General features: G+C 43.0%; 1 protein-coding gene across 4 annotated transcripts; it reads right to left on the bottom strand.

Moving 5' to 3' along the window:
• Nucleotides 1–210: 210 nt before the first annotated feature.
• Nucleotides 211–9,845, bottom strand: LOC133019127 (ras-related protein Rab-6A). Of its 4 annotated transcripts, none has more exons than XM_061085494.1 (8): nt 9,376–9,845; nt 6,890–6,948; nt 6,722–6,775; nt 6,006–6,111; nt 5,299–5,410; nt 4,677–4,770; nt 2,661–2,727; nt 211–1,750 (listed from the first exon to the last, which is right to left on the bottom strand). In XM_061085494.1, exons 1-8 carry the CDS (start codon nt 9,443–9,445, stop codon nt 1,680–1,682), a joined length of 633 nt encoding a protein of 210 aa, XP_060941477.1. In that variant the 5' UTR covers nt 9,446–9,845; the 3' UTR covers nt 211–1,679. The 4 variants fall into 4 exon arrangements, with proteins under 4 accessions (XP_060941477.1, XP_060941479.1, XP_060941476.1 ...); XM_061085496.1 differs by having other exon boundaries at nt 211–1,744; XM_061085493.1 differs by lacking the exon at nt 4,677–4,770 and adding an exon at nt 3,885–3,978.
• Between the last annotated feature and the right edge of the window lie 5,107 nt (nt 9,846–14,952).

Here is a 14,952-nt window from a genome sequence, read left to right as displayed (position 1 = left end):
ACTCAAAAACCAGTCCCCAAAAACATGCCTGATTCTTTTTTTCATCAAGATCCATGAATTGAAAATGTTGGAGAATGCTTTACATCACAATGTTAAAGAAAGTTACAAAAGAAAAACTTGCTCCGCCCAAAAATGTATTGGCTTCTTTTTCAGACCCATACAGGATTCTGAGACCAAATTGTAATCATTCTTACAAACAAACAAACAGAGGGGGGTGAAAACATGCCCTTTTTATTGGAGGTAATGAGAAATGCATTTCAGCAGCTGTGACAAGTAGCTTTTTATTCTTTCATTTAAAACCATACCAGACAGCAACATTAAAGACTACTTTACAAATCAGACTCTCTTCCATGTGTTTACACAAAAATTGCCCAGTATTATCAGGATGATCAAATTGCCATCTACAAGTGGTGGAAGGAACAGCAGGCGCTCTCCACTGATTCTGTTAAAGGTGGTCCAGATGGATGCACATTTTATTAGTGAATCAGGACTCGTAGCAAAAGTGAAGATATTAACAGCCATAAAAAAGAAACATGAATCCAACAGAAATAAATATTACAAGTCATTGTGGATTAAATACACATGTAGAATAATCACTAACAAAAAAGATCAATGACAAAAGAAATTAAATTAAAACAAATCAAAATCTTTTATTTGTTCATAAAATGTCATACCAAACTATATAAACCAAAAGCCGGAGAAAACCACTACAATTAAATTCCAAAAAGGCAAATATCTCCACATCTAATGTTTATGGTGGGTTTTATTATCATAATTCTTAACATATAATAAAATCCTCCTCAAACACTATCATCAAAGAAATAGTTGTAATCTATGCTCGCTGCAGTCCTCAAAAATAATAATCTCGAAATAATAAGGTAAAAGAAAATGGAAGCCAGTCAAATAACTCAAGGAACAATTGTGAGGAGAGAGGAAGGACGGTAATGTGGATGATGTTGTGTTAGTGTACCTCTTGTAGAAGGTGGTGTGTGTTTGTGCTTGTATTTGTGACCATGCAGTGGCATGTGTGTGTGTGTGGTTTCAGTGTCAAATCACGCTGGTGCATGTTAGGAGATAATTGAATCTGCTAGTAAAAGCACATCAAGCAAAAACTCACTTCACAATAAGCTCATGGCTGCCCTGTGTGTGTATGTAAACTGCAAACCTGACAACACTTTGATTTTCCAAATATGTTGATTCACTTTGCCATATATTATTCCAGTCAGTTAAATAAAAAATTTGTTGAACACAGTTCATAAATGCATCTTTTCCAATCAATTGCAACAGAACAAATAATGTGAACAAATGGACACAACAGCCACATTATGCTTAATAAGCCTAAAGCAATATTGAACTTTATACAGAATATTCTCACTCTTAAACACATACATTCTTTCAGTTTGGTTCAAAATGTCATTTAATCTGAAATGACAGTGAGCAGGAGCTCAGTAAACAATCTGTCTCAATGTATGCGTCTCAGTGCAAATATTCAATTTAACCGATTTAGGACTTTCAGAGGATCCAGATGAGTTTTCCCGGATGGTGTGGATAATGGATGTAGTGTTATCTTTCTGGGGCACAGAGGCGGGTGTAGTGAAGAGCGTAGATGCAGAAGAACTGACTCAGTGTGAGGAAAAAAGCCAGTAAATAGAATTATTTAGTTGCGACACTGGCCGACATTAGCAGGAACAGCCTCCTTCACTGGTGGGTTCTTCTGGCGGCGGCGCCAGCTTAATGTCAATCACTGAAACGTTTTGGAGTTAAGGAACAACGCAGCACAGGAACAATATGACAAAAAAATATCCATGATTTTTATAAACATAACCAGCCAACAGCTTTCTAGACCAAAGTTAAGGTATAAACGGTCAAGTTCCTAGTATAAAAGATAAATGAGAAGGTTATTTGCAGAACATTAAACCATCCCTTACACTAATTATGTTATAAAAAGACAAATAAGAGCAGTGTAGCTACCTATTGTAGTTTGTATTTTATACTTCCAGGTGCCTTGGAATTCGAATTTTGAAGAACACACACTAGTGCACGTCTCAACTTTTTCAGCATGTTGGTTATACAATAAATTAAGTCTTATTTGAGGGACAGGTTGCCATTTTGTGGACACTAACAGTAGGGCTGGATGTTAGGATTGAAACCTATTTAAACATGTTTTTAAAGAAATATTAGAAAACTATTGACTTTATTCAGAAACCATCAGATAATAGAATAAGTAAACAAGAAAACATTAACATTAAACTAGCCCTAACTAGATTTAAGCTGCACAACAGATACATTTTGTGGGGTTGAAACACCGACCCCTACATTTCATCCTTTTTAGTATTAACATTTTTTTTACAGAGGAACACAACTAACTGCTGTGAATTCATGGGAGCATCCTAAACAACCCTTTTATTTAACATCTATTTTATATTTTTGTGTGCACTATGCCTTAACGATGATGTTTAGAAAATCAGTAAGGGAATTTGAACGCAATATGTGTCCTCATAGATTAATTAGATCTGAAAAGATATGGGTTAAACAACAATATAGAGTTTCCTCCTGGTATGGAGCATCCACATGACATGAGAGTAAGGAGACCTCTGACTCTCTTCTGGATTGACAGACACAGACACCAACAACAACAACAACAACAACATAAAGGATACTGTCCTCTCTACTCTTGTCCTGCGTAGTATCCATTCCAGGGAGGGCTGCTGCCACACGACGGAAAAGCTGGAGGGAAAGACAACGGGATGTTTTCAGTTAGACCAGGAAATGTAGCCACAGCTGCTAGAAAGTGTGCTGTGTATGTTCCCGACACATGATTTAGCACAAGGACGACTTAAAGCTCCCACAGAGGAAGACGCCCAACAGAGCTTTACAAAATCTGATTTGAATTCAGCACCAACTGACTTGAAATGAGGAAGTAACCGAGCATTACAGAGACCTTCCATTGATAAGAGCTGAATTTGTAAGTGATTGAGAGATTCACATGAACACAGAGAAGAGCGCTGAATGCGTGATGATGCTCAACATGCTTGCCCCATTGCTGAAGCCTAGTTCACACTGCACAAATGCCAGCTTCCTGATTCCTGTAATCAGGGGAAATCAAGCAATAACCATGTGTGTGGAAAGGTGACACAATCTCAGTGGACCTTGTATTATCTGCATCGGCTCAGTTCAGGTTCAGACAGAAAAAACTGAATGTCTGGTTCAGGTTCTCTTGGGCTTGAATGGGTTTGGACAGAAAGATGCATCCTGAGCTACTTTCTATTCTTTACAACTGTTATGTCCACTGAAGCGTTTCACCTTTCCTCCAGCTAAATGTGTCATTCTGTAGCAGGATGACACAGAACAGCAGGGGGAGGTGTCAGACTTACTTTGATTCTTCTCAACTGTAAGTAACTTTGTGATAGATGTAGTTTGGAGAACAGAAATACTGAGATTGTGTAGTGTGTGACCTCCCCCCCGTCGCCAGTCACTTGTGTGGTGTGATCTCACAAAGACTGCAAGACTCTTGATCACAAGACACCAAGTTGTGAAATGTGAACTGCACAGTGATCAGACAACTTTGAAAGCCGTGTTGTGTGAACTCAGCTTAAGCAGCATCATGTAGAGCCAGGCTTAATTACATGCAGGTTTCACAGCAACATTAACACTGTTACTGTGGTCATCAGTGGAGTGAGGATTATTGGTTTGCAAACCCTGACCCACCTCTACGACTGTTTGATCTGTACAATCACAGTTTGGCCAATAAAATGAAATACTTGAACCCAGTGGGAGAGAGCTTGAAAAACAAATCCAGACATGATTGGACGGAGATCATGGAAACAGAAGCCGATCCGAGCATGAGCACTACGAACACACACAAAAAGGCGCACACTCTCTACCTGTTTGACATTGTAGCCTGTCTTTGCACTTGTTTCAATAAACAGAACATTCATCTCTTTCGCTCTCTGTTCTCCCTCCTCTGTGGTTATCTGTCTGTGATGGCCCACGAGTCACCGCACACAACACACACACACACACACACACACAGGGAGATGCACATCCCACCACAGACAATAACAAGAAGACAAGGAGAAAAGAAATATATATATAGTGATTACATTGCAGTAAGTTAACAAGTCGTGCCCCTTCCTGCTGTTACTGTCACCTTTGCTCAAGACCAAAGGTTTCCAGATAGACATTGCGGCTGGTAATTGTGTCAGCTGAGCTACACAACAGGAAGAGAAGCAGAGAAGTAACTACTGCCAGTCCCTTGTGTGTTTGATAAATCAGTGGCTGTAGCTGTCAGCCTTATTAGCTTTGGTTAGATAAAAAACGGGAAACGGGAGAAATTGCAGCTTGGCTCTGTCTACAACAGGGACAAAATCTGCTACCAGCATCTCCAAAACCTAAGTTATCTTTAGTGCTGGTAAGGTTATTTTTCTTTGGACAGAAGATGTTCATAATAAATGTTTCACCCTCTTTTCAGTTTCTAGGGAAGCTAAGCAGCTGCTGGTTCTAGCTCTTTATTCGCTGTGTAAATAAATAAGAAAATAAAAACTAAATTGACAAAAATGTATTTAAGATCCTGGAACATCTAGTCAATTTTATTTGGACAGATGACCTTTGGAGGTGGAGCCAAGATGGCAGCATCTGCAGCAGGACTACAGAGCACGACTCACACACAATCTTACCTGCTTTACGTTGTAGCCTGCTTTCGCACTAGTCTCAATAAACATTACATTTAGTTCTTTGGCTTTCCGCTCACCCTCTTCAATAGATACTTGCCTGTGGTAGATAAGGGGGTTAAAAGATGCACGGCAAAACACAAATGCATATTCATTAAACAGGTTGATTAATAGGATCAGATAGAAGACACTTTCATACTGAAAGTAATTACACATCACTACTAACAACTATCAGTGAACGTATGAACTTGCTTGGTTAAACATCAAATCAGTTTCTTTAAACAAAAAGAGACATGTCACGCAAAAACGATATCAGATATAATTAAAAGAAAACCTTTACAATTTAACTGCAAAGGGCAGATAACACCACATCTAATGTTTATAGTGGGTTCGATGATTCATTCCATGGGATGATACAAACAAAAGAAGGCATCTAGCGGTCAAAAAAACGTCAGTCACAGCTTTGACAACCACAAAGGGCCGAGATAACTTCCTCTGATTGACTGCTGTCTCAGGAGGGGCTGCAGAACACATTATTGACTGGCCAGCAGTTACAATCGATGGCTTCATTAGTATGCTCTTAATGTAGAGAGCCCTCAAGCACTGGGTGGGGGGCGGGGGGGCTTACCTTTTGTCTGCAAGGTCTGTCTTGTTTCCCACCAACATGATGATGACATCCCCTCCTCTCTCTGTTCTCACATCATCAATCCATTTTGTGGTTTGCTGGAAGGAATTGACATCTAAGAAAAAGATGGATGAGGACGAAACAGTAAGCAGATCGTCAATAGTCAGGAGATTTTACCTAAGCAGATCTCAGTCATGCAGTGAATTCCAGATAATCTCCTGAAATTGTACAGACTGGCTTATGGTAAGAATGCAAATGTCTGAGTCAGGTGCTGTCGACATTCTCCGGAGTTTCTCCTGCAAGCCCTCTGGTAAAAACTCTGGATAATGTCCAAATCAGCCCAGGTGAGATAACAGCAGTACTTTATCTGGATTCAGTGTGAGTGGTTGGGCGCGTTGATGACAAGCAAAAATAATACAAATATCTCAGAGATGATGGTTGAGAGCTTTTGGATATAAGGGCCAACGCTAGTGTCAATGTGTTGTCAACAAAAACATGTGATTGCCATAAAAGCACAGAAAGCTGTGTTGCTGTGAACGAGTTTGACCGGACTGCTGTGTTCTTAATATGTAAAAGGAAAAGTCGAAACAAAGTCCAGACCCGATTTTAAGAACATCTTCAGTTCATGTCTAGAAATAGCTTAACAGTGTTCCTGCAATAAAGTGCAACTATGAATTGAATCTTGGGGGATGCAGAGGAAGTCCACCTACTTGTGATGTCGTACACTACGACAGCAGCAGCTGAGTCTCTGATGTAGCTCGGGATGAGGCTACGAAACCGCTCTTGACCTGCCGTGTCCCACAGCTGCAACCTGATCTGTGGGAGAGGAGGGGTAAAAGGAATGGTAGGGGAAATAAAAGAAGAGAAACATAAAAGAACGGAAGGGATGAAAACAAAACAAGAAAAAACCGAGGTCAGAAATGAGGTAAGCTATGGTGACATAAAATCAAATTGAAAGAAAACTAAATGAAGTCGGACGCATGGGAGAAGACAGAGAAAGCGTAGTGCATGCAGGTAGTGAATGACCACCAGAAAGAGCGAGCTGTCTGGGCACGTGGGGGAGAAATAAATAATCACCCTTCACTTGTCATCAAACCTCCTCTCCTGATCAAGTAAGGGGTTTAATTTCAAAACAGGAATGGAGAGAGTAGATGGAGGGGAAGAAAGAGAGGAAGAAAACTTGAGTTGAGGGAGGAAACAAACAGAGAAACAGACGACGGTCCAGAGAGAACGCCATCCAGCTCACACTAGGAGGGCAGTGTGTTTTTTCTAGAAAGAATGGAGCTAAACTGTTACCAAAAACAAACGTAAAATCTTGTTAGAAGTCAGGATGTAAGTGCCCCTTCACATTCGTAACACCGTACAGACAGTTTCCCCATTCTTCATCCATTGATTTATGACTATGAGGGATGAGAATAAAACTTACTGTTCTGTCTTCAAGGTACATCGTTTTTGACAGGAAATCTATTCCTATTGTGGCCTGAAAAATGGGTAAGAAAAAGTCATTATTGAATCAACATTATTGATGATATTAGGATAATGTGGGCTTTTGAAGTGGTAATTAAATTAAATCCAGCGGAGGTGTTCGTCTCACTTGGTAAGTGTTGTCGAAGCTGTCATACATGAACCTGGTGATCAGCGAGGTCTTTCCCACTGAAAAATACAAAACAAAAAACAGAATTAATAGTGTAATGGTGCAGTGGGTTCTAATCAGTTGCTATGTGCTATTGTGTGATGTTTTGATCACAAACAAGACAGTGACAAATGATTATATTTTATAGGCGATTGATGCATTGATTCCATTCTCCATAGGTTATACTTTTGAGGGATTTACTTGACTGATTAGTTGTTGAGCCTGTAAAATATAGGAAAACAGTAAAAAGGACTCAATGTAATGTCTATGCGCCAGAGTGGCAACATTCACATTGCTTGTTTTTCTGGTCAACAGTCCAAAACCCATAAGAAATTCAACTCACATTTGAAAGACTGGAACCAGCGGTTATATGGCATTGTTTTGGACGATAAACTATTAAACCAATTGTCAACATTATTAAATTCTATTGACTGACAAACTGAAGGGAAGAACCCATCATATTTTGGCGTAAATATGACCAGGAGGCGGATCCAGAAGTTGTTTCCTCCCCTTTCATTCACATTGTGAAACATATTCATCTTTTTCTCAGATTCTAATTTGTGGATCTTGATTTAAAAAATCTGCCATATTAAGCAAACTAATATCTTTCTAGCATTCTAGTTTCAATGCTACAATGGTTACAAATGCTATATTGTTTTTAATAGCCAAGACATATTTTTGTGAAGTTGTTTGATTAAATGTGTGAACACTGTCTCAAATCTAAATTATGAATTACAGCCTCCGGGGTCTGAATTTGCTTATGTTCTGCATGACCTGTTAGCAAATAGCATCTAAGAATTTATACCATCTATCTACTAAATAAAGAAAGCTGTTAAATTAACAAGAAGCAACATTAAGTGCAACATTAAAATTGTATACAGTGAGCCACAGATTAAGAAGACTATGGCTGAGAGCAGCGTGTTACACAAGCCCTGCTGCTCCCCTCTGAAAGCTCTTTTCCATAAAGGGGTGTGGTACATGATCAATTGAAGTGCAAAGGCGAAGTCATAGGGTTGAGGAATGTAGAAAGATGGGAAGGGTTGGAAACAAGGCGCCTCGGTCTCCTCCCTTCTAAAAGGGTTTGGCCTTGCTGTGTCCAATCCCAACTTTGAGGATTTTGTCCTACACCACATTCTCTAAACATGGCAGCATTCATATATTTTATTTCAACTTTGCTGATACATAGAAGACGACTCACTACAGGGACGCATACCTATTGTATCGAGTACCTGGACTGAGCTTCCTAGCATCAGCTCGAGTTACATGATCAGTTACAGTGTGCAGCAAGCGGTGATGACATGGCCCCAGCCAACGCTGCTTAAAAGGCTAAATAGAAACACAGCTGTGAAAAGACAACACAATACCTGTAGAAAGTTACTCTACACTACCTCATTCTGCTTATATACTAGGGATGCACCAATCAGATCAGCTGGATCAGCATAGAGGCTGCTACTGATCTCTTTATACATAATTGATATTGTCAAAACTAAAAAGTTCCATCATTTGTGTCAAGGCTTGTCGAAAACTATTTTAAAACTAAAGCACAGCCTGGCCTTATGTCACCAGGCTCCACAACAATCCCAATAGATTATGTACATTGAGACAATTTTGGACAAAGAATATAACCTGCATCAATTTCCAAATTGGGATAAAGGATCTTAAAAAAGTGGGTGCTTGTTGCTGAGTCATCCAAAGGCCTAAATGTAGTGTAGCTCCTCTGATTTGTTCTGACATGCCCCCCCACACACACAGACAACAATGGAGTCTGTGGGGGGGGGGGGGGGGGACCACTGGCGCACAATAACTATTTATAGAAACTCGTGCAGACATTTGCATTTTTAAATAACAACTTGACGATTTCACCGCCCCTCTCTCCTTCTCACATTCAACACAAGTACAGCCTGTGTTCAGTTTTGGAGAGGGGCTGTAGTTAGGGATAGTAGAGGAATGTCACCAGGCAGGTCGGATAATGGGGATGCATCCCTCAGGGTAGACTAAGTGATCTGTGTAATATGACTGGACTTTAATCAAGATTGACAGCATTATTCTACACACACAGTAGCAAATACCGTCACCTAGCCTGTAACTGCAGTATCTACCTAGTAAATACATCTAATGCAATTACATGCAAAGTACTTTAGGTACGAGTATTAAGTATAAGCAGCTTCTCCACTTAATTGACACTTGTAACTTTCTGCTAGCTGCTAGTGTGATGTTAGCAAGTGAGCTAACAGAGCTGTTAAATCCTCTGGACCCGGTGTGGACACGCAGCAGGCAACAAGTTACAGTGTCGCAATGCTTCCTCTGTGCCAACTTTAACCTTACCCTGCTAACGCTAGCTTGCTAACTGGTTATCATCCCGAGCCACGGCTACCAAACTCTGGTGTTAGCCACATCTCACACATTCACATTCGACATCCCACAAAGTGTTAAAACGTCAGACTCACCGCTCTGTTCTCCGAGAAAGACCAACTTAAATTTCCTCAGAGGGTTTCCGAAGTCCCCGGCCGAAGACATGACTGAAGGAAACTAGCCCTGGCGTTACTTTTCTTCTAATCGAGAGCTCCTCGGCTAGCCTGTCGGCTACTGCTAGTTAACTAGTGGTTAGTTATCACAGGTCCGTGGGGGGGTCGCCCACCCTCTCCTCAGGCCGGCTGGCGAGGATCCGAACGCTAACACCTCTTCTTTAAGCTTCAGGACACTTTTGGACAACTCCCTCACTTCTACGGCGTTAGCATTACTGAGTGTTCTCTGACATGTCTCCACCACTGGCAGCTACCTCCTCCGGGTCCTCTTGTTCTTCTGGCCTAACCGAGTTGACATCTTCCGATGCTGCCCTCTAACGTTGGAGGAGCAAAGTACACACAGGGCCACAAACACCAGTAGTTGTGTGCAGTGATGTGTCCTTTGGTGTCGAGTAATCCAGGAAGACTGACGATCAAAGCGCGCCCCCCCTCACATTTTGTGGACTTCGGACTTCATTGCGCGTTTGTTAGCAAAGAAAAACCCGCCTGATTCCCAGCACTGTGGAGCACTTTCCCTTTTGACCCCGCCATTGTATCACAAAGACAGACACCATATTAATGAGTTCATAATTGATGTATTGGCATCACAAACATCATTCATTCATTTATTCAATTCAAAGCCATAGTATCATTATAATCACTCTGCCTGTTTTACATTTATTGTCCACTTGGTAGCGCAGTAGAGAAAATGCAGCTTCGGCCCATGAGTGAACCAATTGGATCTAAAGCTTCACTGCTTCATGAAGCTTGATCTCGCCTTCCCTAGTTCTGTGGCGCAGCAGATTTAACACGGAACGACACGGCTCGAGTGGTACGACAACTCTACGTGTTTTCTCTGCACATTTGGGGTTAAATAGTGCGCACAAAAAAAACACAACAACCGGTCTGCGTGAGAAGGATGTTGTCTCTTCATAAATCCACAAGGGGACGCACTCATCCCACAGCCTAATTTTACCTACGAATCATTTGTATGATAATCTCACTCATGATTTGTCTGGAAGAACCTGAAAATGGCCTGTACTGCTGAGATTATAATTTTCTTGATTAATCAACATTTAAAAAAACTAACTGCCAAACCACAAATATATGGTATTATATAAATTATACAGTAAAAATATCTATTTATCAATTTACACTGAAGGGCAGTACATTGTTATTTATATTATAATATTGATATAAGTCAATCAATCAATATATCTACCTACCACACACACGTGTCCTTGACTAGTTCACCGTAACACTATAGTGTCATTGTAATACATGTAAACAAAATGTGTCCATATCGGTGTGAGTGTGAACGGTTGTTGGTCCCTGTATGTTGGCCCTTTGACTGTGGCTGGCGACCTGGTCAGGGTCTAGCCCGCCTCTCGCACAGTGTCAGCTGGGATTGTCTCCAGCATCCCCACCCCCACCCACCCGCAACCCTCCATAAGGATAAGCGGTGGATGGATATAGCTAACACTTAGACAGGAATACTTAAGCTTGGCCACCCCCTCCCTTGAGAGTATTAGGCCACTTTGTTGCTGTTGAAAGAAAGGCAGCTTTCTTTCTTTTTTTCAGGTTCCTCTATTTAGAGACATCCCTGCAAACAATATGCACATTCTCACATTTGTTTTATTAATATCGGGTATTGCAGGCAACCTTTCAGCATCAAGTCGTCTGGCACTAATTATCTTTTTGAACAAAAATGAAATCACAGTTATGGGTAGCAGTATCTAGGTGTGAAAGGGGTGTGCAATGTCAAACACTGTTTTAAAATTGGTCTCATGCTGCAGTGTTTATAGGACCCATTCCAATTCGATTGCTCATGACCTCCAGCTCCTTGGACAGCTGCTGCCCGAAGGTTAAAGCCCCGTGGCAACATACAAGGTGATTTACTTACCAAACACAGACAAATAAATGAAAATGCTGGTGTGACGTAATTGGTTGATACATTATTAATTAGTGTTTAACAGATTAGTAATTACCTCTCATGACGCTCATTACAGAGCTTGCTGCTGACAAAGCTGGGGTCTGCTTTTTTCGTACCTGCATTCATTTGAATACTAAACCATGATTCATCATCACATTTATTAATAATCACATCTGATTTCCATATTTTATCAAGTGCCCTTGTTGTGAGGATGGTGGGGAATATATAACTTTACGTTACCCTTAATGTTACACCTTGAATATTGATTGTCTCTGCAAGATATGTCCAGGCACTTATGCAGGAAATGTTAACACAGGAGCACATAAAGTCAAACTGCAGAATGGTACTTAAATTCGCACTAGTCATAAGCATGCACTATAAAATAAAGACTGTTACACTTGCAAGTTTTTAAATTACGTTTGTCCTTGATGTAAGTGTATATATATGGGGATGCATTATGATTGTGTGGGGACAGTATGTGTGTTTATGCTTGCTCGAGATGGCTGTTCTAGGTCACTGAAGACACACCTGCGTCGCTCTCTCTCTCACTCATGTGCCATCCAGCTCTGACGTCTCTTACGGAGAGGGAGCCGACCGGCTGATGCCAGTGCTTCAGCTGCTCTTTTCGCAACCCAAGCCACTCGGCAAACTCGAGCCATTACACCCCAGTGCCCGCCTCCCCCATCCCTTGCTCTCCTCAGCTGCACTCCTCAACCAAGTGTCCTTGGTAAGGGAAAGACCCCAAATCACCCCGCCTTCCCCCCGAGAAGATGCTGAACTCACAAAATCCTCTTTTGCTCTCTGTCTCTCCCACACAGCCTTTTCTTTCTTTCACACTCTCTCTCTCTCTCTCTCTCTCTCTCTCTCTCTCTCTCTCTCTCTCTCTCTCTCTCTCTCTCTCTCTCTCTCTCTCTCTCTTACACACACTCTCTCGCTCTCTCCCTTACACACACACACTCAGACAAACACACACCGACACACCACACACGCACACACACACACAGGTATTTTGCATGTGTACACGCATGTGTGGACGACAAGATCGATCTCTAATGCACTGTTGAGGTTGTTGTGTAAGGGATTGTGAATCTGCTTACCTCACTACTACTTGCGGGAATACAGTAGCACAGGTTTTGAGGATGTTAAGGTGGTATTGAAATTACCAAAATGCCCCAGATGCATGCACCTTTTCTTGAAGATATAAACTGTCAACAAGGAAAGCATGTCATCTGAAGTCAAAGAAGCATGAGTAAAAAAGACAGGCTCCCCAAATAAAATGAACTTGTCACCTAGAGCCACAATTTTATTCTGGTATGCTGGTCTCATGTCATACCACTGCATCATTTACTTCTGCAGAAGTTGACTCAGTCCTCTCGATAGGATGGGAAAGCCTCGCTGTGACTCATGCCATGAAGACAAAACATGTGATTCCTTCTTTCCTTTCGTTATTCATCTCTTTCCCTCTCCTGCACATACATATTTTAGGTTTCATGTGTTTGTCTACTGTACAGGCGTGAGAGCATGCTGAATTACACAACACACATCTGTGCGTAATGGAGGGAAACCATCCCACTTCCTCAGCACCTTCATATAAATCTAACCAATGCAGCTTTCAATGTCACAGCAAAGTACAATACGGCACTGATCTCTCCTGAGAGGGGGAGAGAGAGAGAGAGTGTGTGGGGGTTGTAATGGTGGAGAGGTAGGTAGGGGGTTGGACTGAATGAGGAAGAGAAGATGAGGAGAGGAAATACAAAAAGGGGATGAGGGTTGGGTCACGGTAGGTGTGTTGTCATCACGAATACAGTAAGATGGAGAGAGGGAGGAGATAGTTGGGGGATGGGGTGGAGCAGAGCCACAATTCTCCTGTAATCCCTCTCCTGGTAGCCCGGGCTAGATGATGTGTGACAGAGTGAGAAAACAGAGGAAGAGTGTGGGAAACACGGCTGAGCAGCGCGGACAGGCTGCAGAGGGGAAATGCTCAGATCACAAACCCCTTCTTACTGGGGAACATCAGGCAGGAACAGGCACAGCAGTACGGTGGGAGGCGTTCTTGCAAGCATAAGTGAAGCAGCGATCAGGGTAGCAATCCAAGCACATTTACCAGAGGAGGGAGGGGGTGAGGGAGAGAGAGAGAGAGAGAGAGAGAGAGAGAGAGAGAGTGCAGATCCATGAGAGGAGGAAGGGGGGGGGGGTTGTTGCATGCTCACACAGACAGAGATAGAGTGATTCCATGAGCAAGGGAGAGACACAGAGGCTGAGAGGGAGAGCACAAGGCAGAGATGGGGGGGCGAGCACTGAGACAGAAGTAGTTGGCATGACTGAGATCTGCACACAAACGTGAGCAAAGGACGGGGAGGAGGGAAGAGAGGGGAGGCTGAAGGAGAGCCGGAGGAGAGGGAGAGGGAGAGGAAGAGAGAGAGAGAGAGAAAGAGAGAGAGAGAGGGATGCAAGATGATGGAACCCAGAAATAGGCTTCACAAGGCAGCTCCTCATCCTGGCTCTCTGCGGCAGACATGACTCTGGGCACTGGACTGTGCTGAAATAAGCCAGGGGGACAACACAGGACAGCAGGTCTGCAGCAGCACACCGCCTGGGTTCAGCATCACTGGATGCAGCTCGGCAGCTGATTTATTACTGAGGGACTGGGTGGTATAGCGTGTGTGTGTCTGTGCGGCTCTGAGTGTGTGTATGCAGGTTTTTTATGGGTTCTTGAAGTGCTCGGAGCTGTGGGAGCAACCATTCCTTCAGTCGTAAAATGACATTCAGCAGGCAGGAGCTTTGTGTGCTGGTGTGCATCTGCAGTCCTCAGTAGGAAGGGGGAGAGTGGGATTCAGAGCTGTCATCGAGTGCAAGTGTGTGTCTTGTCGGTGCTGTTTACTGAGGTGAGCCAAGGAGGATCAGCTATATATGCAGTGTGTATGTGTGTGTGTGTGTGTGTGTGTTTAGGTTAGAGTAGCAAGGGTGCAGCAAAGGCAAAGATCCTACACAATGCAAGGACAAGTGCAGAGCAGCACTGATGGCAGGGAGTGCAGCTGAAGCACAAGGAGTGCCCTGGGGGTAGGGTGGAGGACGAAGGCAGGGACGGACGGAGGAAGAGGAGAGAAGAGCGAGGGCACGAAGAGAGGCGAGCGGAACAGAGAAGGTGATCATGGCTGTCATATGGTGAGCTATAGCATATGCTGTAGCGCAGAACAGACTGGTGCGGCAGGGAGAGGACAAGCATCACTGCATAGGGGAGGGGGAGAGACTGAGGGAGAGAGGAGGGGGAGGCAATCAGCTCAGCACCTCTCCTCCGCCAAGGAAGAGGAGCACAACGGGACGGGCCCAGGAGAAGACACTCAGTCACACACACGCCGAGTCCAAGAAGCACTGACGTGGGGCCAGGTCCGCTTGCAGAGGTCAAAAGGGAGCTGGTGTGTGACAGAGGGGGTTGTGGGTACCACCGCTGGTTGGCAGTTCCACAAGAGCTCGGGCCGGTCCTGAGAAGAAGAAGAAGAAGAAGAAGAGTCTGTGGGAGAGAGAGAGAGAAGGGTCTGGTCCCCAGGTGCTGTTTCCTCTGACAGCTCTGCCACTTTTCCATCACC

The sequence above is a fragment of the Limanda limanda genome, chromosome 14, assembly GCF_963576545.1.
Source record: "Limanda limanda chromosome 14, fLimLim1.1, whole genome shotgun sequence".
In the NCBI taxonomy this organism is placed as follows: Eukaryota; Metazoa; Chordata; class Actinopteri; order Pleuronectiformes; family Pleuronectidae; genus Limanda; species Limanda limanda.
Note: the sequence above shows the minus strand (reverse complement) of the source record. Positions and strands in the feature narration are given on the sequence as shown.

Coding starts and splice junctions, on each gene's coding strand:
- LOC133019127 (XM_061085494.1), bottom strand. CDS start 9,445: ATGTCTTCGGCCGGGGACTTCGGAAACCCTCTGAGGAAATTTAAGTTG. Junction 4,771..5,298: donor ACAGACCTTGCAGACAAAAG/GTAAGCCCCCCC, acceptor TATCTACCACAG/GCAAGTATCTATTGAAGAGG. Junction 1,751..2,660: donor GGACAAGAGTAGAGAGGACA/GTATCCTTTATG, acceptor AACTCCAAAACG/TTTCAGTGATTGACATTAAG.